The sequence below is a fragment of the Phocoena sinus genome, chromosome 2, assembly GCF_008692025.1.
Source record: "Phocoena sinus isolate mPhoSin1 chromosome 2, mPhoSin1.pri, whole genome shotgun sequence".
In the NCBI taxonomy this organism is placed as follows: domain Eukaryota; kingdom Metazoa; phylum Chordata; class Mammalia; order Artiodactyla; family Phocoenidae; genus Phocoena; species Phocoena sinus.
Genome location: NC_045764.1, coordinates 90960567 through 90982485, shown reverse-complemented (window position 1 = coordinate 90982485; position 21919 = coordinate 90960567). Strand labels below are relative to the sequence as shown.

The 21919-nt window shown below is 44.8% G+C and overlaps 2 protein-coding genes across 11 annotated transcripts in view; one reads left to right on the top strand and one right to left on the bottom strand.

Annotated features, from left to right (window-relative positions):
- TUBGCP4 (tubulin gamma complex associated protein 4) overlaps positions 1-8696 on the top strand; it is a 47460-nt gene extending 38764 nt beyond the window's left edge. For 2 of the 5 annotated variants that reach the window (XM_032623244.1, XM_032623247.1), the window contains exons 14-18: positions 869-1046; positions 1602-1736; positions 3194-3310; positions 3928-4067; positions 4683-8696. In XM_032623244.1, the coding sequence (XP_032479135.1) occupies positions 869-1046; positions 1602-1736; positions 3194-3310; positions 3928-4067; positions 4683-4695 (583 nt within the window). In that variant the 3' untranslated portion in view covers positions 4696-8696. Of the gene's footprint in view, positions 1-850; positions 1047-1601; positions 1737-3193; positions 3311-3927; positions 4068-4682 lie in introns of all 5 variants that reach the window. The other 3 variants (XM_032623246.1, XM_032623245.1, XM_032623243.1) reach the window with 3 other exon arrangements.
- Positions 2603-21919, bottom strand: part of TP53BP1 (tumor protein p53 binding protein 1) — a 70363-nt gene continuing 51046 nt past the window's right edge. For 4 of the 6 annotated variants that reach the window (XM_032623231.1, XM_032623235.1, XM_032623236.1 and 1 more), the window contains 10 exons: positions 20103-20374; positions 19290-19439; positions 18564-18994; positions 15339-15530; positions 14704-14919; positions 12902-13117; positions 8576-8670; positions 7836-8035; positions 7190-7335; positions 2603-6800 (listed from right to left, as the gene is read on the bottom strand). In XM_032623231.1, the coding sequence (XP_032479122.1) occupies positions 6613-6800; positions 7190-7335; positions 7836-8035; positions 8576-8670; positions 12902-13117; positions 14704-14919; positions 15339-15530; positions 18564-18994; positions 19290-19439; positions 20103-20374 (2106 nt within the window). In that variant the 3' untranslated portion in view covers positions 2603-6612. Of the gene's footprint in view, positions 7336-7835; positions 8036-8575; positions 8671-12901; positions 13118-14703; positions 14920-15338; positions 15531-18563; positions 18995-19289; positions 19440-20102; positions 20375-21919 lie in introns of all 6 variants that reach the window. The other 2 variants (XM_032623233.1, XM_032623234.1) reach the window with 2 other exon arrangements.

Sequence of the window (21919 nt, the reverse complement as noted above, 5' to 3'; positions counted from 1 at the left end):
AGAACCACTTTTAGAACAAAGTCTAGAACACTGGCAGTAATGTCCATCTACCTGTGTGGTCCTTCCCAGCCCTGCTCCCTTGCCTCCCCCAACCCTAAGTGACCACTACCCTAAATTCCATGTTTTCTCTTTTTTTTATAAATTTTAATTTTTTAAATTTATTTTTGTTTGTTTTATATGCATTTTATTTTTGGTTGTGTTGGGTCCTCGTTGCTGCACGCGGGCTTTCTCTAGTTGCGGCGAGCGGGGGCTACTCTTCGTTGCGATGCACGGGCTTCTCATTGCGGTGGCTTCTCTTGTTGTGGAGCACGGGCTCTAGGTGCGCAGGCTTCAGTAGTTGTGGCTCGCGGGTTCTAGAGCACAGGCTCAGTAGTTGCGGTGCATGGGCTTAGTTGCTCCATGGCATGTGGGATCTTCCTGGACCAGGGCTCGAACCCGTGTCCCCTGCACTGGCATGCGGATTCTTAACCACTGCGCCACCAGGGAAGCCCCTTCTATCCTTTTTACACAGTTTTATGACATCTATATATGTTCCCCCAAAGTATATATATTTTTCTATTTAGTTGTTTTAAGCACTACAAAAAAAGGTATCAGGCTATATGTAATCTTTTTAAATTTCCCTTTTTTATTCAAAATCATATTGCTGGGAGTCATTTTATGTTGTACAGCTGAAGTTCATTCATTTTAATGGCTGTGCAATATTCCATCATATAAATAAACCAGTTTATCTGTTCCCATCTCTAGGCAAACTTATATCCTTCCTGCCTTTTGGGGAGAAATGGGTGGCACAGAGTTCTAGGGTTTGTCACGCAGGTGGGGCTTGAGGGGGTGAAGTTTTTATCTTGAATAGTCTGGTGTTTCTGTCAAGGTACAATGTTGTTTTCAAGTACTTGCTGAGTGTGCGCCGGGTACAAGCTGAGCTGCAGCACTGCTGGGCCCTACAGATGCAGCGCAAGCACCTCAAGTCCAACCAGACCGACGCAGTCAAGTGGCGCCTAAGAAATCACATGGCCTTCTTGGTGGATAATCTTCAGTACTACCTCCAGGTCTGTGTTGAGGGATGAGTAGAAGGAAGGGGTGAGAAAAAAAAGTCCAGGAGGTTGGCAGGGGTCATTGAAGAGGAATCCTGCATTTGGTGGAAAACTGGAATTTGAGAAAATTCATGGATTGTATCACTAGGCATGTTTCTTGGGGGGCATTTTAGAGGGTAATGGAAATAAGTGGATGAAGGAGAAGGAGGAGTTAAGGTCCTTATCAGTAATGCAGTATTTAATTATTGTTGCCACCTTATTTTATAGTTTGCTGTAACTTCTGGAATCCCATAGGACTTAACCAAGTCAGTCGGCGGAGGGGATGTGGCGTGCGGGGGATGGGGGTGTGGGGGTGAGATCTGCCAAGACATTGGAGGTCGTCAGGAAGTAGGCAGACGACTTCCTACAGGGCGAGGCAACATAAGGGGGTCTTCGTTCAGCTTTCAAAGGGCTTGGATAGGAGGAAGGTGAGTGGGGGCAGAGTTCCTGTTTCATCCTCTCAGGCATCTGATGTTCTTGAGTACTTAGACTATGCAAGGTACTAAAATCATTTGTGCAACTGTCTACCAGGTTGATGTGCTGGAGTCTCAGTTCTCACAGCTGCTTCATCAAATCAATTCTACCCGAGACTTTGAAAGCATCCGATTGGCTCACGACCACTTCCTGAGCAATTTGCTGGCCCAGTCCTTTATCTTGTTGAAACCTGTAAGTAGGGCTGGTTAGTTTCCTCAGACTGCTTCTAGCCTGACTGTTCCCTTAGGCACTTGCCAGGATATGGAACTATCATTAAGCAACTTTCCAATCTCTGTCTTTAAACATTTTTAACAACTTATAAAGCAAAACTAAGAGGGAATACTAAAAAGGAACTTAAATGTCTTTGAATTTCTAAAATACTGTATCACAAGATGTGGTGAGCAGCTATAGATAAAAGAATATATGCTTAACCCTCAGATGGAAGGATTTAAAGAAATTTTTAAAAACCTTTCTGACACCACAGAAACACTAATGAAAAGCATGTAGAATTTACTTTCTTAGAAATCTTGTGGATCAGGATCGACCAGTTTGGAAGTTGTTTTCACAGACAACTAGAGCAGTGTCTCCCTCTGTGTGTGTGTGTGTGTGTGTACATATGTACATACATATATTGTGTATCTCCCTCAGGGAAGTTATTCTCAGCCTTGGACCCACGTGGGAATCATCTGGGAGCTTTAAAGTAATCTAGGACCCAGAGCACTTAAATTAGTAGAACCCAGGCACCAATCTTTGAAAGTTCACAAGCTGATTCTAGTTCAAGGATGAAAAAGCAGGAAGATGAAAATGACCCCTTGTAGATTCTAATAGAACAGTTATGCTTTATCTTTGACGGGAGCTACTTGTTATTCCTCAGTTGTGCCACACTCTTTTGTTCTGGTATTTGGGGCTGCTGTTATTTTTAAGGGAGAGTGAGTTCTGTAGATGCCACTCCAGAGGGTTCTGTGAATTGAAAACAACCAAGAACCATTGTCACAGGTAGACTGTCCTTGTACAGTATGAGAGCATCCTTGGGAAAAGCAGAATATCAGAGCAGGTGATCGTCATTAAATATTTATTGAGTGCTTACTGTATGCAAGGCACTGGGGATACAAAGAGGTATAAGTCATGGCTCTGCCCTTAAGGAGCTCACAATCTAGTTGGAGAAACAGGACTTACATACATCACAGATCAGTAACAACACAGACGGCCTGAACAAACGCCAAGTAAACAGTACAGATAATATAGAGGAGAGGGAAGCAAGGGGTCGCTAAAGGCTGTGGTGGGGAAGGGAGCACGCTGTTATGAGTAGGACTCAAGCTGGTATTGAGGAGAGTATCCCAGGCACAGGGAACAACACTGAAAGCAAAGCTCAAGGTGGGAGCACACTCGGTGGGTCCCAGAGACAACGACTAGTTTAATGTGGCTTGAGTGGAGGTTTCGTGCAGGGTGACTAAGAATGACAGTGTCTTTGCCTGGAAGGGAAGAGTGTTTTACACATGTTGCATTTTGAGGGGCTGGCAGGACTTGCATTGTCTCTCCTGAGGTCAGATGTAGAGAATGGGAATAGGTTGGCTCTTATTTTCCCAAATCTTTAATTTCACAGGTGTATCTTCCTTTTTCTCCTAACGTCAACTGTGTTTCCTGGCTAGGTGTTTCACTGCCTGAATGAAATCTTAGATCTCTGCCACAGCTTTTGCTCGCTGGTCAGTCAGAACCTGGGCCCACTGGATGAACGTGGGGCCGCCCAGCTGAGCATCCTGGTGAAGGTAAGTCAGCCTGGCCACTGAAAGTAAGCAGCCCTGTCCAAAGGACAGAGGTGGCTTTGTGGATGGGAAATCGTGATCTTTTCCTCTGAGTCAGTTAAAACATTTCCCCAATACATACACACAGAAATAATAAGATAAAAAATGTCGGTATCAGTTTTTAAAGCAGATAATTATGCGCTGCCTGAGCGTTCAAATATAGTTCAGCCCTGGATAGTTTATTCAGCCCACCAGATATGCACTGGCTTTGTTCTTACTTTCTAACATCCAGCCTCCTTACTTCCTTGAACTAACCCTCTGTTTCACTGAGATTATAATTATCTGCCTGTAATGGAAACACAGGCTCTCCCCACCCCCAGTACACAGCAGAATATATTAAGTTGAAGCTGGCTGCTAAATTCCTACTGAGTATGAGAGTACTTTCATAGGAAGTCATGCATTCTATGGACTCGGTATGAAGAAGTCATTTTAGGAGCTAATCGAAATGGGAATGGGGAAGGCCAGTTGGTACTGTGGAATTTTCAGCAAGACTTTTCCAAGGAATCTCCCCTGCCCCTTCACTCCACATGGACAGCTGGTAAGTCTAAGAGGAATGACAGCTTGAGTCCTTCTCTCTGCAGGGTTTTAGCCGCCAGTCTTCACTCCTATTCAAGATTCTCTCCAGTGTTCGCAATCATCAGATCAACTCGGATTTGGCTCAACTACTGTTACGACTAGATTATAACAAATATTACACCCAGGCTGGTGGCACCCTGGGCAGGTAGGAACAACTGCCTTTGGGGCACTCAGTGGACTGTGTCTGTGTGGCTTTGTAACGAGTTGTAGAATTCCAGAGCTGGAAGGAGACTTTAGGCATCATCTAGTCCAAATTACCCTCCTTTTATAAACAAGCAAAGTAAGGCTCAGCGAGAGAAGGGCTATGTCTGATCATCAGTGAAGATTATTTTGCCGTCAAAGTCATCAGAGTAAAGAACCAACACTCCTGGCGCTGAGGCAGGGCGTCAGTCCCTAGTGTGACGCGAACCGGCCGTGCAGCCTTAGCATCCCCCACCCCAGCCTCCCTGCCCCCCAGCTTTTTGCCTCTGAAAGGAGGGGACTGCTCCTTCTAACTCCAAACTTTTTAAAAATCTAATAGTGAGACTCAGTGGTAGATGTCTTCTCTCAGAGGTCTGTCCCATTCAAAAAAGCAATTTATTATTCTGCTTTCTCTCTCTGAAATGTCAAGCAGATATCTCCTAAGTGATTTTATTAGCAAGAAGAATTTTAAGATGAGATTATCTAGATCACAGGTTGCCCTGATTCATATTTCTTTGAAGAAAATCTTGGGAAAGCATGATATTTATTTTGATGCAACTCTTTTTTTTTTCTTTTGTAGTTTCGGGATGTGAGAATTTCTGGTCCACAAACTAAGTAAGTCAATCCCCTGCGTTGTAACAGAAGATTCAAAACAAACATCCCATTCTCTGGCCAGACAGTGTATGTCTGCAGCTACTGGAAAAGCTCTACCTTTTCTCCTAGAAGCAGTTATTGAACATCCATGGATACAAATCCTCCCCCCTCCTTCCCATGTGGAAGGGGCACCTGCCCCACCTTAGGGGAGTTCTTAACCCATCCACCAAGGAGGACTTGTGGCGTCAGCCCTCCCTCTGCTGACCATGCAGGATCCGTTACATTGAGAACATTTGTTGGATATGTTCATTTACTGAGCACCTATATGCCTAGGTACTGTTCAAACTGGGAGAGACACAGCAGTAAGCTATACAGATCAGAACGTTAAATGGCTCATGTGAAAAAGGAATTACATTTATTAATAAGTCAAATTCTGGCTGTTACCACTGAGCAAGAAAGGCACCAGGTAAGATAGGCTTCCCCACACCCCACAGACCTCCTTTCCTCTTTCAGAAATTAAAACTGAGCATCTCCTATCCTTAAGGATCTTCAAAACTGAATCTGAAGAATTTTACCAGTAACTTCCAATTATTTCAGATTGGTAAGAGGGTAATAATTCTGGCTATTGACAATGTATTCAGAGTATTTTTTAACAAAGAAAAAAGGTCCTTAAGAAAAAAAATTGTTAGATTTAGAATACTGAAAGATGCAGGTCTAATTATCCCACTTAGAAGGACCACAGGAGTAATCTGGCTCAACCATCACTGATAACCATCAATCTTCATATCAGTGTGAACCAAAATATTCATTGAATAACCCCCTCCAAACTGAAAAAGAATGCAGCATTCTGGCCTCAGTGTGTAGCCACTCAATCTGGTCCTCATCTCTACATCTTCCACCACATACTATATACCCTTATTCCCTGTAATTGCCAGCTAAAGATGACCCCTTCCACTGCTTCCTCTGGAGCAGAGGTTAGCAAACTATGGCCAGCCACCTGTTTTTGTAAATAAAGTTTTATTGGGACACAGTCACACTCATTTGCTTACCTATTGTCTACAGTTGCTTTCATGCTGTCGTAGCAAAGATAAGTAGTTGTGGCACACCAAATGGCCAAAAAAGCCTAAAATATTTACTATCTGGAAGAAAAAAAAGATATTTAAGCCCACTTTAAAGAATGAGAGGACATCAACAGGGATGATGCTAGGAGTACAGAAGGAACAGCTTCCTGCAACTGTAACAGTAACCGTAATAAAATTTTGGACCTCTGGCTAGCGCTTCTAACAAACATTTCCAAGTGTTATCACTGTTTCTCATGTTTATATCCTTGCAGCAAGTCGTCGTTTATAGTCACCACCCATTCACAACAATTGGTCCTTTACCCTTTTGGCTGAGAGTACAGTACCCACAGGTCAGCTGTTAGCTCAGCTCTAAAGAGAGATTTTTTTTTTTTCATTGACAGAAAACTAAGAGCTGTGCCCAATTCCACTCAACTTCTGCCACAACTATAAATCTGGGCCTATTGTAAAATCAGGTTTTTGAAAGTGCTGAATTTTAGACAGCCCAGGTTAATCTTTTGACAGACAATGATACCACAGAAAACTTAAAAAAAAATTCACTCCTTGTTATTTTCCTTGGCTAGCTGTCCTTCTACAGTGAACAAGCCCGTTGTAAACTGCAGAGAAGGTACTATGTTTGTCTTGCTATTTGTTGAGATTAAGCTCAAAGAAATGGATGAAGAAATCCCAGTTACTACAACCAGAGATTCAACATTTATTTTATCATAAAAGTCCAGCAAATAAAAGTATATACAAGATCCATGCAAGGAATCCGGTTACACACAAGACACATTTAAAACCTGGTTAAAACACAGTCTCCACAACACCAGGGAATAAAACCGGTAAGACCGAGTATCCTTAGTGAGAAACATAATCGTGTTTATATTTTGGATGCTGCTTGAATCCAATTCTCTGCCCAACAATGAGGCACTGGATCACCCACTCTTGTGACACCACAGGCAGCTGCAATGCTTCAGCACACTTCAGCACCGAGGCTGGGCACGAGGGGTCCGTCACCACCACATCAAATACCCCTAAAGCAATATCTGCAGGAAGCAGGGGAAGGTGAGTGAGGAAAGGAGACTCAATTTAGTCCTCCAGTTAAAAGACAGATGAGCCTTCTCACCAGTATATCCCGCTCTGCCCAAGCCCTTCATGTCAAACACAGTGCCAGTGATCACAACCAAAAGTGAAAAGTCACAATCACTATGTGCTGGCCTTGAGTTTAGCAGGTATACCGGTGGACACCAGGAGAAGCATAAACAGCCCGGTGCGTCACTCCTGTTGGCTCACCTCTTGAAGGTGGTACTTTCCTTCTCTTAGAAACACGGGTAAGGTCAGCCTATCAAGACTGAGACTTAGACCACAAGGCCTAAGTGCTACGGGTCACGGACATCCTTGGAGCAATAACAACACACACACACTTTTCAGGTACCTTTGTTATGGGCACTTGAATGGTGCTGCTTCACAGAGGCCGCCCCCCCAGTCATGAGGATCTCAGACCAGAGCTCCAGGAAGTTCTGCTGTTGGTCTGATACCAAGAGTACCTTCAGATTCTGGAAAGGGTTTTCACGGGGTTGCCTATGAAGGAGTCAGAGAAACAGCACAACAGATAATATCCAACGACAGCCTTTCTGCAAAGGGACGCAGGTACAGCTGACTGCTTTCAATAGCCCTGCATTAGGGTATCACCCCCCGCCCCTTCCCTCTTTCTCTGAATGATGTATATTTTCTGGGATCCTGACCTTCTCATCTACCCCTTCTGATTTCCATGTTTATCCTGAGGCCAAGTTTAAGCCAAATCATGCTCCTGAGCCTGTATTTTTAAACGTGTTGCTTAAAACAAGTTGAGAATATTGAATCTACATGAAAATCTCACACATTTTCAAAAGGTCCCTCACCAATATACTCTAGGATAATAAACTAGATGAACTGCTAAAATAATCTCAAACCCACTGAAATTCTGTAATTTTTCCTATGATCATTCTAGTTTCTAGAAATATTTACTCTCCTAGATTCTCCCCCTCCGGAAGCTTGCTGTCTTCCTGTCTGCCGTTCTAGATGGGCTCTCAGCTACTCACCAATCCAGAATTTTTTGCTCCTCGAGGCTGTACCCAGCTGGCAGCAGATAATTGCGGTAATTCTGGAGCTGGTTGGCATGGCAACTATCATGGACCCAGACATGAGACACACAAGGAATCCCACTGGCAAGGCACAGGAAGTACTTCCGGGTTCGACAATGCTGATCCGCAATTAGGAGACACTGGTAGGCTGTATTACACTGGAAGAAAAGGAACGGCACCCATGGGTCTAGTGACTTCTAGGGAAAGCCCCTGAATAGTAAGTAGCCTTAATGAGTCATAGGGAACAGATCTGAACACTTCCATATACTATCCAAAATGTGACTGAGTCTGTCCTTCTGCTCAAGGCCTCTTCTCTCACTAAAAAGCCCAAGTAGCTTCCCTAGATAATCCCCCTGCCTCACCTGCAGCTTTCTGGGGGCTTAAATCCTCAAGGGACAACCAAACCCCAAGTATTTAGCCAACACTGTAACAGGGATTGCTATTAAACACCAATTTTAATCTGCTTTTGTCCCAGCAACAGAACCACAGCTATTAAGTAACCGAAGGTTCTAACTTCTCTTCCTTGTACACAGTAAAAATTCTGTTTCAGGCAAGAATGTTTTGGCAGTTTCCCAGTTCCTGAAATCTCTAGCAACTGTATCCATCGTCCCTGGCCCCTATCAGCCTTCTTCTCGGTACAGCAAGTGGACTCTTCTCATCACTGCCCCTTTGGGAATCTACACAAAGAAACTCCTCACCTGGGCTTCATTGAAGTCTTCGAGAATATAGCCAGCTCCTGCTCGAAGCTGGGATTCTGTGTATTGCTTGTTGAAAGGAGGAATTTCTAAAAATTCTATTAAAGAGATATAACCAAGATAATAGTTACTACCAGCTGTTTTTTTATTTGCTACTTTATGCCTGCTTCTTACTGCCCCCTTTTCTACTCCCCAGCTATCTCCACAGCACTGTATCCCAAAGATGCAGGTGAAGGGCTTCCCCATGGGTCAGAAAGAGATCTGTCTTGAGGCCTATAAAATGCTGCCAAAAGAAGGGAAAGAGCAGGAGGGGTGGGGTAAGATGAGAAATGGAGGCAGGTCCTACACCTGAAAACATCAAAGGTTTCTATACTAAGAATGAGTCATGGGACTGTGCACAGGGATGGACACGCACCCACTTCCCACAGTGCTGTACTCCAACTTGAGTAACCCTTACCATCAGGAAGTTCCTCCTTATGTCTACCCTAAATCTCTCCTTCTGCAAACTAAGCCTATTTCCTCTAATTCTGCCTTCTCTGGAGATGAAGAATGACTGATTAGCACTTTTTATAATAAAGCCTTCAAATTTGCCCTTCATCAGCATTTTACCCCCTTATACACTAAATCTTTGATAAACCAAAATGCTCAAAGAAAACAGGGTTTCTAAAATTTAACTAAAGTGAAGTTTAGCCAGAAAATCCTGATTCAACCTTTTACTGAAAACTATCTCCCTTTGATGGTCTTGAAGTACCTCAGGACACTGAACATCAATGACTGCTCTATAGTCTTTTTTTTTTGGCGGTACGCGGGCCTCTCACTGTTGTGGCCTCTCCCGTTGCGGAGCACAGGCTCCGGAAGCGCAGGCTCAGCGGCCATGGCTCACAGGCCCAGCCGCTCCGCGGCATGTGGGATCTTCCCGGACCGGGGCACAAACCCATGTCCCCTGCATCGGCAGGCGGACTCTCAACCACTGCGCCACCAGGGAAGCCCTGCTCTATAATCTTGAGGGTGAAGTAGAAGTTATGAGAGATGAGGCTGAAGCTATAATGACCCTAGGCAATTAGAAATTGCTTCTTTTGACCAATATCTAATTTGAGCTTGTTTTCTCGTCATCTGCTCCTCTTATATAAATAACACATTAAAAAATATATTTTATTTAATTAGGAAATTGTAGAAATTAAGCTCTATTGAACTTATCACCAATAAAAAACCCAACCAAATGTATAAAAGTTCAGTGACAAGACCACTCCCTTCCCCCTGATACCCGTAGTAAAACCTGCTGGAGCAGACCCCCTGAGGAGGCTGCCCAGCCCCCTGCTCTCTGGTGCCCTCCCTGCTGCTGGTGCTGCTCAGGCAGTGTTGATGCCCCAAACTCAGGCCTCTGTTTAGGTCTGACTGGCCAGCCTATTCACTTTTATTGCTCTTTTCTTGAAAATGAAAACTCAAAATGAAACTGGAAACTCTAAAGGGTTATAAGAAACTCAGAATACAGCAAGACTATTTCTGTTTTGCCGTGGCATCCTCGACCCATATCAATATATCATGCCACAATTTTCAGTTCCAGCACTCTGCTGCTGAGTCACTGCCAAGGGCCCGCACAGCTCTTTATTTGTCTCAAGACTTCTATTTCATGTCTAACTTAATCCAGGACTGTTTCTAGTCCCAACCTGTTTAGATTTTAATCCCCATCTATATTTCCTGCATTTGTGTAATCAAATATTACCCTGTCTAGTCAGTCCCTTTCTCTAATTTTTCTCAGTTAGTTTGGATTTCATTTACTTTTTTTTTTGCGGAGCACAGGCTCCGGACGCGCAGGCTCAGCGGCCATGGCTCACGGGCCCAGCCGCTCCGCGGCATGTGGGATCCTCCCGGACCGGGGCACGAACCCGCGTCCCCTGCATCGGCAGGCGGACTCTCACCCACTGCGCCACCAGGGAAGCCCTTCATTTACTTTTGACTTCATGAATGGCCCTGCCAACCAGAGGCTAAAATGAACAGGTTTTTAATTCCATCATCTAAAGGATGAAGGTACTAAAACCTAACTCTGGAGTCCATCCCTGTGGCTGATGGGTCCCTGATGGTGTGCCACCTAACGAGACTAGGTGCCATATTCTTAACTCGTTACTAAATATGTCTCACAAGACTGATTCAAATATTTTACTGAGCTCCTGATACAAATAAAAGAGATTCCCATTTATCTGGAAGATATACCACATAGTTTCTTAAAAACTGTAATTCTGTGGAGGACCATTCTAATACAAACATCTCGGGCTTCTTGAGATAGACGAACCTTTAAACATTCTCATATACCAAAAATATCAAAGGATTTTGGTACTGTTGGGGCAATGTCTAAGGATGAAGGAGCAACATAAAGCAGACATATTCACCATAACCACACTTTCTATAAGAAACATGGAGATCCCTCTAAAAAACTGTCCAAATTCCTCCTCATTTAGACAAAACCTACCTCCCCTCACACATGGTTACAAGAATGGGATTAAAAACGTGATATATCTGCAAAGGGGAATGGAGGGAATTCTCAGGTTTATTAAATCTCACACAGGCTCACAGATTTTGAAGGAATTTGACAGTTTGCATCTCATACCAAAGCCAGCTTTCTTAGGCATGTGGTACCAATCAACAAATAAAACATCTATAGAGCTGCTTTGTGAAGTCCTGGTCTAGGAAAGGGCTAGGATTGTGTTGAAGAATAAAGACTAGAGTCCATCAATATTGTGAAAGCAAAACCAGACCACGAAAACTGTTTTGATACCATGACACACCTCGTCACAGAAACCTCAAGGGACTCCCAATCCCTTATGATCAAAGTCAAACTACATTCTTGGCTAAGAAACTCCTCACACACCTCATTTCCCACTGTACCTATCTGAATTCTGTCTGACAAACTAGGCCTGATCCACACTTAATCTTGAAACCCCCCCACTCTACACCCGCTCCCACACCCTAAAGCCTCAATACTCACGACTGTTTGTGCACCTTCCAGATAGTATAAAGCTCAACTGCAACTCCCTGACCACCCTTCCCACGTCCCTGAACAGATCTCCACATAGCTGTAGCTGGTGAGATATAGCTTTGGTTAATTAAGAAAATCAGGGGCTTCCCTGGTGGTGCAGTGGTTAAGAATCCGCCTGCCAATGCAGGGGACACGGGTTTGAGCCCTGGTCCAGGAAGATTCCCACATGCCGCGGAGCAACTGAGCCCGTGTGCCACAACTACTGAGCCTGCACTCTAGAGCCCGCGAGCCACAACTACGGAGCCCGTGTGCCACAACTACTGAAGCCCGTACGCCTAGAGCCCATGCTCCGCAACAAGAGAAGCCACCACAATGAGAAGCCCGTGCACCGCAAAGAGTGGCCCCCCTCTCCCCAACTTGAGAAAAGCCCGCGTGCAGCAATGAAGACCCAACACAGCCAAAAGTAAAATAAATAATAAAATAAATAAATTTAAAAGAAAATCATCCACATACCTGAAGCGCCAACCATCACAGATCTGCAGTTGGTGCTATTTTCTGATAACGATGTTCCCTGATTCGATTCCCTCTTGCAAGACTCAGCATTAGTCAGAACTCTAACTTGTAGAACATCATTCCATTTGGACTGTTAGTCTTTGCAGACACATTTGGGTACTGCACTGCTGTCAGTCACTTATATTGCAATGTATATTTGTACCTGCCCAGTTTTCTCTCCTAGATCACACACTCTTTAGACATGTCAAATAATTTCTACCTCTCCCCATTGCAGTCTACTCAAACCCTGAGTAACAGACAACATAGAAATGTGTAGGTTTAGTTTAAGGTTGAAACACAAGAGTTGAAAAGGCCCAGAGGCTCTTTCTCTGAAATCACCCTGGGACACTGGGTACCTCACATTCCCAGTCTTACACACAAACCTCAAGAGAATGAACTTCACTCTAGCCCCTAGAACACAAATGGGAAGGATGGCAGGGCATTCAGAAACCTGACTGACATGGATGATTTGATTGTAGTAGGTAAAGTGAACCTTGGGTTCTAAGTTCCAAGTCTACCATTATCGTGGATAAAAAGCAATTATTTGACCTCTCCAAGCTTGTTTCCGCGTCTATAAAATGGGTAACATCTATCTCCTGTCTGCCTCACAGGATTGTTTTGAGGAACTGATCACTAAAAGGAATTCTGTGAGAACAGTCTATAAACCAAGAAGCAGGGTTAAATTTTCCCTGACCGTGATTCCAGTTGCCACTTGCTCTTCCTCCTCTACAGATGGTTCATAAAGTGAATGGAAAGGAAGGAAGTACACGTGTTAGAGCCCTCAGGGCTTCTTAGGGTCTTACCCTCCTCTTCCTCACTGCTTCCTGTAGGACCATCTGGCAATTTGGAGCGGCTAGCCAACTTGTCACTTGTTGTGGCCATGGTGAGGAGAAAGGCATAGCCCAGAAACAAGGTCTTGTTGAGGGGCAGAGGCCCTCTCTGCTCTTCCAGGGCAGAGGGTTCACCCATGTTGTCTCCACTCTCACAGGGGCTCACAAACTCTCCTGCCCCCACTGCACCTGGGAAGGACAGAGGCACAGGGTACAGACCATTCCTGGGCACGATGGGATGTGCAGGCAGTGTCCTGATGAACTTCTTTGAGCTATAAACCAAAGACCAATCCTATGGCCAACAACCTAGGAACAAGTTTGCAGTGCAGAGAAGTTCTATGTATTTAAGTTTTACAGTCATGACAATGTATACATTATTTTCATAAGTGAAAATCAACTAGTATTGTTTTTATACAGCCAAACCAAATACTTCTGAGGTCATCTGCAGAAAAGGTGATTCTAATACAAAGATAAAGTAAAAGTGAAACATGTTTGGAAATCTTCAGCCCACTTCCTCTGCCCAGTGCCCTGATTTCCCCAGGATATGTGATATCTTGAAGCAGCCTTTGAAAAAGTGGGTTCACCAAGAAATGTCCCCAGCAGATACTCCCACCCTATCCCTGACCCTCACCAGAACAGTGCACAGAACTTTGTAATAAAGTGTTTTTACGTGTTGATGGAACAATATCAAAACAGCCTGCTTCAACTGCCCCAGTTTTCAACACCTGGGAGTAGGTAAGTGAATCACCCGTGCTCGGAGTGCCCCAATAAATCCTCGAGAAGAAAACAAATACCTGACTTGGAGAAGCTGAATCGCAGGCTCATTAGGAGGCTCATTAGGAGGCTAAGATGACAGACAGGTCATGCCTCCCTAAAATAAAACCAGCAGCAAGAGAACAGTCTGATGTAGCATGTATAAGCCTGGGCTTCAAAATCAGACTGCCTGAGTCTGAATTCTGGATTACCGTGTCACCTTGGGAAAGTTAGCCGACTTTTCTGTGCCTCAGATTCTTCAACTATAAAGTGAATTCTAGCACCTATACCTCATAGGGATTATATGAGGTAGTATGTATGACGCACTTAATTCCATGCCTCACATACCCGAAACACAGCAGAGGTGTTAGATAGATATGGAGATGACACAACTCAAATACACAGGAAACAAAAGCAGCTCTGGTGCCAGGACGATGTAACAACCAATGAACTTCTCAGAAAGCACCCTTGGGGCAGACTCTGAGGACTTTACCTCTGTGTCTCCAGAAGCCACAGTGGCTGGGCCTGGGTCACAGCAGAGACCCAGTAAACAATAAATGGATTGAACTCCTCTATTAATATGACTTGAGGGACTAGAAAGGGGTTATTTGGGGGTAGGTAGGGAGAGGGGAGATACAAGCCAAGGTACTGGCTTTCAATAGGACATCCGGGAAAGCCAAAGGGCCCTGAGCACAAGGGAGAAGGGAGCAGAGCTTCTGGACGGAGATGGTGCCAGGAAAAGGAAGAGGTCTACGAAAAATTTCACCTATTTTGAATCTGCTCAAATGCATTACATTTCCTCTCTCTCCTAGAACCAACACAGGGGTCAGCGGATGTTGCCAATCAAGACCCGGCTTCCTATCTACCCAACTGGACTCTGCTGGGAGATGGAGGTTTGTGCAGGACTCCAGCTGTGTAACCGGGACGGAGGAGCCATTGCATGTATCAGGCTCCGTCTCTCCAGCAGCTGACCCTGCATTTGCTGTGGTCTGAGGGAGAATGAGGCAAAAGGGAGCACTCACCAGGTTTCACAGTGGCAGATTTCCGGCCTCGCTTGGCAGGGGACCGTTCCTCCTCAGAAGTGGTAAGTTTTCTTTTGCCTGAGGGAACTCCGGTGGAGGCACGAGGGCTTTCTGTGATCTTTCGGGTAGGGGTTGTACTGCTGCTGCTGGAGGCAGTGGGGGTGGTGGGGGAGCTGATGTTACTTCGCCGCTTCCGTTTCCCTTCCACCAAATTGTCTATGGGAGGATAAGCCGCAGGTGAGTCAACTCCCATGGTCTGAGGCCCTGAACGCCAAGAAGTTGGGCACAGCCTGATTCAGAGACCGCCACACCCTTTCCCCCACCTCCCATGGGGGCAGGAAGCCTCTTTTAAGGCCACCATATTTTCTGTTTCAGTCTCTGCCATGACTAAAATGTGCTGGGTCCCTTATAGAACTGGGGAGGCCAAAAAAAATCTGAGGACTTACTATTTGGTCTCGGCAAGAAAACAGAGCTATGAAGTGGCTCCAAGAAAACTGGCTCATTACCATCTCATAAACGACCAAGGAATGATAAGATTCAGGGAAGCATTACTGATTGCTCTACAAACCACTCCTCCTACCACAAGCAGGCCAGGGTCCAGAGGCAGTTAGCTGTTCAGGAAGCAGAGGTCTTACCTAAGCTGATATCTGCTGCCTTGGTGAGGGGCGTCACTGCCTCATATGGGCCTAGGCCATACTGCTCTCTCAGTCTGTTTCCTTGCTCCAAGGACAAGATGACAGCCATTCGCTTATACCACTTCCTTTGGCCTTCTTTTTCAATGCTGTAGTACAGCTCTCCAGACTCCTTCCTATGCCCTTTCACCACTCCTGGGTAGGAAAAACATAAAAGCAGCTTGCTGTTTAGGCTGTTCAGCATCCACTCAGAGCAGGCCTGAGTCAGGGAATTAGAGGAGGTACAACAGAGGACTGCAGTTAGGGCTGAACAGAACCCTGGCTGTCAATCCCAGACACCGCACCACTTAGGGTACATGTAGACACCACCCAGGGACTGGACCGTGAAGCTTCTCAGCAGAAGGAGCCCTTTAGTTATAAAATAAAGCTTCCTAAAGCCAGCCTTTGTGGGTTGTTAGCGGCTCAAATGGTTCTTGAAGTGAAACGGCATGTGGTTTGTTAAACAGTCCCATTACAACTTTACTAAACCTTTCCTTCTTGGTTTCTTTGGCGGTTGGGTGATAATTCTTGAGTTAAGTTGTAGATGAAAGATGACATCATTCAAAGAGAGAGAGCATGTGTCTGTGTAGCAAAATCAAAATAGAGATATAGAGCAGAGAAAGGAAAAAAATAAATCCTGCCTCTCCTCCCTAATCTTCCCTCCTTATTATCTACCTTTCTGCTCTTGTTCTGATTCAGAACCTCAAGATAAGGCCTCTAGATTAGAAGGAACACGATGTGGGGTATAAAAGGAAACTGGGCTAGAATTTAGGAGACCTGAGCCTAGGCCTAATTCTGCTGCCACCAAGCTGTGTGAACTTGGGCAAGACCCATTTCCAATCCTATAAAAAAGATACATATATAAATATAAACATAAATGCAACACACGTATGATATAAAAACAGGGCACTAATGTGAATACTTTTTCATTCCTATGAACAGAAGGGTTCATTTGTTCTCTCCCATTAGCCTGTGCTTAAATGAAGGGCTAAAGAAACCCAGAGCATGCACCAAGGGGGAAAAATGATAGAGGAGAAAGCAGGCCTTGGTTCTCTCCCTTACCTATGCCACAGAATCACTCTCTTTCCCCTTTGCTTTTTCATCTCCTGGCTTAAATCTCTAAATCAAAAAGACCCCTCAAGAGCACAAAGAGGCCCAAGGCCAACAATACACTTCACACTAATGACGAGCTACTAGAACTAGAAGCTGTCTAGTATTAACATTAGCAGACAGCCTCAATAAATGGGACACAGAATCCCCTCCCCTGTATGCCATAATTCACTCAGGATAGAGAACTGCCTCTCTCTTAAGAGGGCCTAATGTGGACCTCCAAGAGAGGCTTTACACCAGAAAGAGGAACAAGTGCATTTGATACAAACTATGTAAGTCACAGGTCATAAAAGATCTCAATCCATGTGCTACTAACTGATGCTACATGGAGCTAAGTGTTATCCAGAACTAGAAGGTGAAGTGGCCCATATAACAATGAAATAAAGGGGCAAAGAGCAACTACTCAGGAGTCCAAATCACAAGAAAGTCTGAAGAGACTTCAATAGAGGCATTTTTGCCCATTATATATCAATCCTTGTTCCAAAAAACCCCCAGAAAAAGGATGTTTTTAAATGACAAACTCAATGCAAACATGTATTCCCAAATTACTTCACAGAAAAGAGGCAATATATTCAAAGAATGGGCACATGAAACAGTCATAACAGACAGAAATCTCTCACCATCACTGGTTTAAAAAAAAAAACCAGTAACTGTACCGATTTAAAAAAAAAAAAAAAAAAAAGGCACCGTTTTTCCAAACCAGAGAGTAAGTGATGGGTGTGCAGACATACAAACACAGCACTAACAACCTCCTCCTAAGCAAAAATATCTCAATATATTTGCCACACTCAGCTACCTAAGGTTCCCATCAAGAAAGGCAGTAACTTTACAAGTCAGTGGTGAAAGAATAGAAAATGGAAAGGGAAAAACACTAACTTTACAATGGAGAAACTTGGCAACCACCACCTTCACCAATGATGAAGGTTAATATCAGCAGAGATGCCCTTTGGATGTCACATACTGCCCTCCCACATACTGCCCTCCCACATACAATGTGTTGAGAAAGACACTTCACTTCTGCAGCATTCCTTTCAAAAACCCATAACGCCAATCTAGAGAAAACATGAGACAAACCCAAACTGAAGGACATTCAAAAAACACCTGACCAGTACTCCTCAAAACCGTCAAGGTCATGAAAAACAAGAAAAGATTCAGAAATTGTTACAGATCAGAGAACAAAAGACACATGAGGGGGCTTCTCTGGTGGCACAGTGGCTAAGAATCCACCTGCCAATGCAGGGTACACAGGTTCCAGCCCTGGTCCGGGAAGATCCCACATGCTATGGAGCAACTAAACCCACGTGCCACAACTACTGAGCCTGTGTTCTAGAGCCCGCAAGCCACAACTACTGAGCCTGCGCTCTAGGGCCCGCGAGCCACAACTATTGAGCCCACGAGCCACAACTACTGAGCCCACGTGCCACTACTACTGAAGCCCACGCACCTAGAGCCCGCGGTCCACAACAAGAGAAGCCACCGCAATGAGAAGCCCACTCACTGCAACAAAACGTAGTCCCCGCTCATTGCAACTAGAGAAAGGCCGCGTGCAGCAACGAAGACCCAACACAGCCAAAAATAAATAAATAAATAAATAAATTTTTTTTAAAAAAAGAAAATAAAAAGACACATGAGGACTAAATGCAATACAGTAATCCTGGATTGGATCCTGGGACAGAAAAACGACATGGAACAGCTGGTGAAATCCAAAAAAGTTGTGAATTTAGTTAATAGTAATGAGCCAAGGTAGTTTTCTTAGTTTTGACAAACACACCATGCTAACGTAAAATGTTAACAACAGGGAAACGGGAAAGCTGCGTGAGGGGTTCATGGGAACTCTATATACTATTAATACTCTGTACTTTGCAACTTTTCTGCATATATAAAATTTTTCAAAAATAAGAAGTTTATTCAAAAATAAATAAGCAATAAAGAAGAACAAAAAAGCCAGGGGTGAGAGTAACCAGTGCTAGGAATGAAATACGACTTTAGAGAACACAGAAAAGTACTCAGGCTGCAGTGAACGCTGTTGGTATTGGAGGATTGGAGAGGTGTTAAGAGAGGTCTTGCCTCTTTTATTACCTGCACTGAAATACTCATCCTCCGAAAGGGCTGTCACTTCTGTGTCCAGTGGGATGGGGTCACACAGCAGAATGTCTTTGCCCAACACATCACACTCATACCCATCATCAAAGAGCAATTTATACTTCCCAGCTCCAACATCTCGTGTGATTTTTCCAGAGTAAAAATAGCCATTGGATGACCACTTGGCTACAACACGGAGCCCTACAAAGCTGTTCCCTGGAGAGGAGGCATCTAAGCCATCAGAAGGGCCAGCAGCAGTCTGGAAAGGAATCTCTGGAGAGTCACTTCGACGCAAAGCACCAGCACCCATGTCTGCTCGTCTGGTGGAGTCTGGCACGCGGGGCACAATACGGGTGAAGGATTTATCATCTGGCGACATGCTGGGTGAAATGTCCTCTATGCCCAAGGGGCCAGGCACAGCTGTTTCCCTAAAGAGAGATAAGAAAAAGGAGAAGGCAGTGAGAATAAGCAGAGAGCAGTACTTATCTACCAATTTTCCCACTCCTTTGTCCATGGGTCTCCAGCCCATTCTTTGCTAACCCATCACAGGCAGAAGCCTGGTGTCTCAGCAGCCTCACTCTGAACCCTGCCCACTCCCCGGTCAGTGTGGGCCCCTCTTCTCCCTCCTGACACCCCACATACTCTCTACTCCCCTCTCTTCTCTCTACTCCCTTTTTTTCTGAACAAGTCATAGACTAAGTGTATCTCACACTACCCGGGTACCTGGTTCCAGTGGTCCGAGAAGGCGGGCGGCCCCTTCGCCCGCGCCCACGAGGCGTGACGGGAGCCTTCCCTCCCTGTCTGATGCCAAGGCCCGCATCACCATCCTCCTCACACACTGGCGTCCCTGTCTGACTGACCCCTTTTCTAGGACTAGAGAATGAAGACAGGTTAGTCTGATAGCACCTGCTACTGGATCCTTTCTTCACAGTCTCCCCTTGGTCCTCAGACTACATGCCAGGCCAACACGTGCTGAGCCTCCAGGGCAGCAGGAAGCTGGTCCACACACCCACCACCCAATCAGCTGGGAGCAGGAGTACAGGGTAACAAGTAAAGGACATCCTTCTATGCAAGTCTACTCCCTCCTGACAAAGCTTCCTACTGCTGCCCTCAAAAACAGCACATCCATTTCTGCCCTGCCTTCTCTCGTACTTCAGGCTCTGGATACCTGTAGAGGAAAACAAAAAGCTAGGGAATGTGTCAAGTTGGGGCCGCTACCCCAAACTTTCTGTACTCCCAACCAAAACACTCATAGGCTGCAGAAAATGGGGGCTGGGGGACAGGAATATGTGCCAGCTTTCCCAAAGTCCCCTCACCTGTTTTCTACAGTTTCTCAGGAAGTATGCCTCCCAGAGGGCTCCACCCTACCTCCCATGCAAACCCAAAATAGAAGAGGAACGAAAGGGGAGGAAGAGGAGTTGATTTATCCTAGGAGGAGGATGTGGGGACTTCCCATTACTCCCCTTTTCCCATGATATTAAAACGTCAGCAACCCTGCCCCTGCTGTGGCTCTCTCTCTGGAGACCCTGTCTGCACCTCAGTTTTCCTGGGCCTCCTCGGGAGCTGGGCAAGGCAAAATCTGCGGGTTCTGTCCCACTGGTTTTCCCTTTGAGTGGTCCGGCTCCTCTCCCTGAGCTGCCACTGCTGTGCATGGCTGAGAGACTTGTCCCACTTGACGTGCGGTGTAAGCTGGATGCCTTGGAGGAGAAGGAGCTGATATCCCCCAGGTCACCTGAAGAGCCCCCAGTCTGTGAAGGGGAAACTTCAGTTTCACACTCCTGACACTCTACAACTGGCTCTTCAGTCTCCTGCAAGGAAGAAATGGATACAAGAGCTTAAAAAAGCCACAATAACATAATGCTCATGTGATGGTTGGAAAATCCTAAATGGCAAGAAATTTCAATTCAGAAAGGTGGGAATTAGGAGGGAACTTCCTGGAGTAATGGAAATGTTCTATATCTTGCTTTGACTACTGATTACATATAACTGTCAAAGTCACTGAACTGAACATTTAAGACCTGTGCATTCTACAGGGAATACATATCTCCATAAAAAATAAAATGAAGGTGGTACTAGATCAGAAGAAAGAGACCTCTATCCTGAGCTAAGTTAAATTATCTTTTTACTGGACAAGTTCACAACCTTTGGCTGCTGAGAACCCAGCAAGGATTCCAACCCAGAGGACACAGGTAATTCCCTGTCTAACAGAAGAAAGGTAAGGAAGTAGGTAGGTTAGAGGAAGAAGTGGTCAGGAGCCCTTCTGGGTACATGATTATAGCAGTGGGTAGCCTTACATGTTTTTTGAAATTAGATATTTTCTATTACCTTTCAATATGTGATCAAGGAAATTAAAAATTATAGGCAAAAACAGCTATATAATGGTATCACTGTTTACCAAAATGAAAACCAAAAAGGCAATAATCAAAATATATGAATTTCCGGTATCTACAGAGGACAGGAATATCAAACTGACTTTATCTCACTCACATGCCTACTTTGATGGATTGGTAGTGGTTGCCTGGAGCTCAGTTTTAAGCAGCCACTAAGGCTAATTCCCAGGTTTAGTGAGGAAAGGTTCTAGGACCAATCAGCAATGTCCTCTATGGGCACAGGATTGAGAAATTACAGCACAGGTGCTGCACATTTGCTTTCCTACTCTAGCCTGTTCATGCCTTATTGTGCTAATTATCAGAGAAAATATGGAGAAGTATAAGACAGACTCTTCCCTCAAAGAGTTTACAATCTCTCTGGGAGACAGTATGCAATGCACACATGTTTAAATAATGCTATAAGATGATTAAATGATTATTTTTGACCACTCCCTTCTTGAAAATCTCTTCTCCTCTAAAATCTATAAAGTCACTTTTTCTTCCTTTCATTCTACCTCTTTAGCTACTTCTATTTGTACTTGTTTTCTGGTTCCTCTTTCTCTGCCTATTCCTTCTAAATTAGTATTTCCCAGGACCCTTCTCATTCCTTCCCTCACTCTCCCATGATTCCTCTGGCCAGTCTTACCTGACTATTCCGGCCTGTCTACCAACAATACAATGATGACTCAGCTCCAAATTCACGGATGCGAATGCCTACTAAACTCTTCCCCTTGTATGTACTAGGGACACCTGCAGTTTAACCAATCCAAAACTCAATCTGTCATCTTCTCTTCATTTCCTTGCCTTCAATGAATGAATCCTGGACCTCCCCAGTGTAACTCATATCCCCTGCAGCTCTCTGTAGCATGGGCTGGTTTTTCTCAACCAAACCTCAATTCAAGAGTTTGGAGATGAGAGGCCTCCTTGCTCCCCACTGCCATTAACAGATCATTTCTAACTCCCCACTTCTTGCTCCTACCAAAT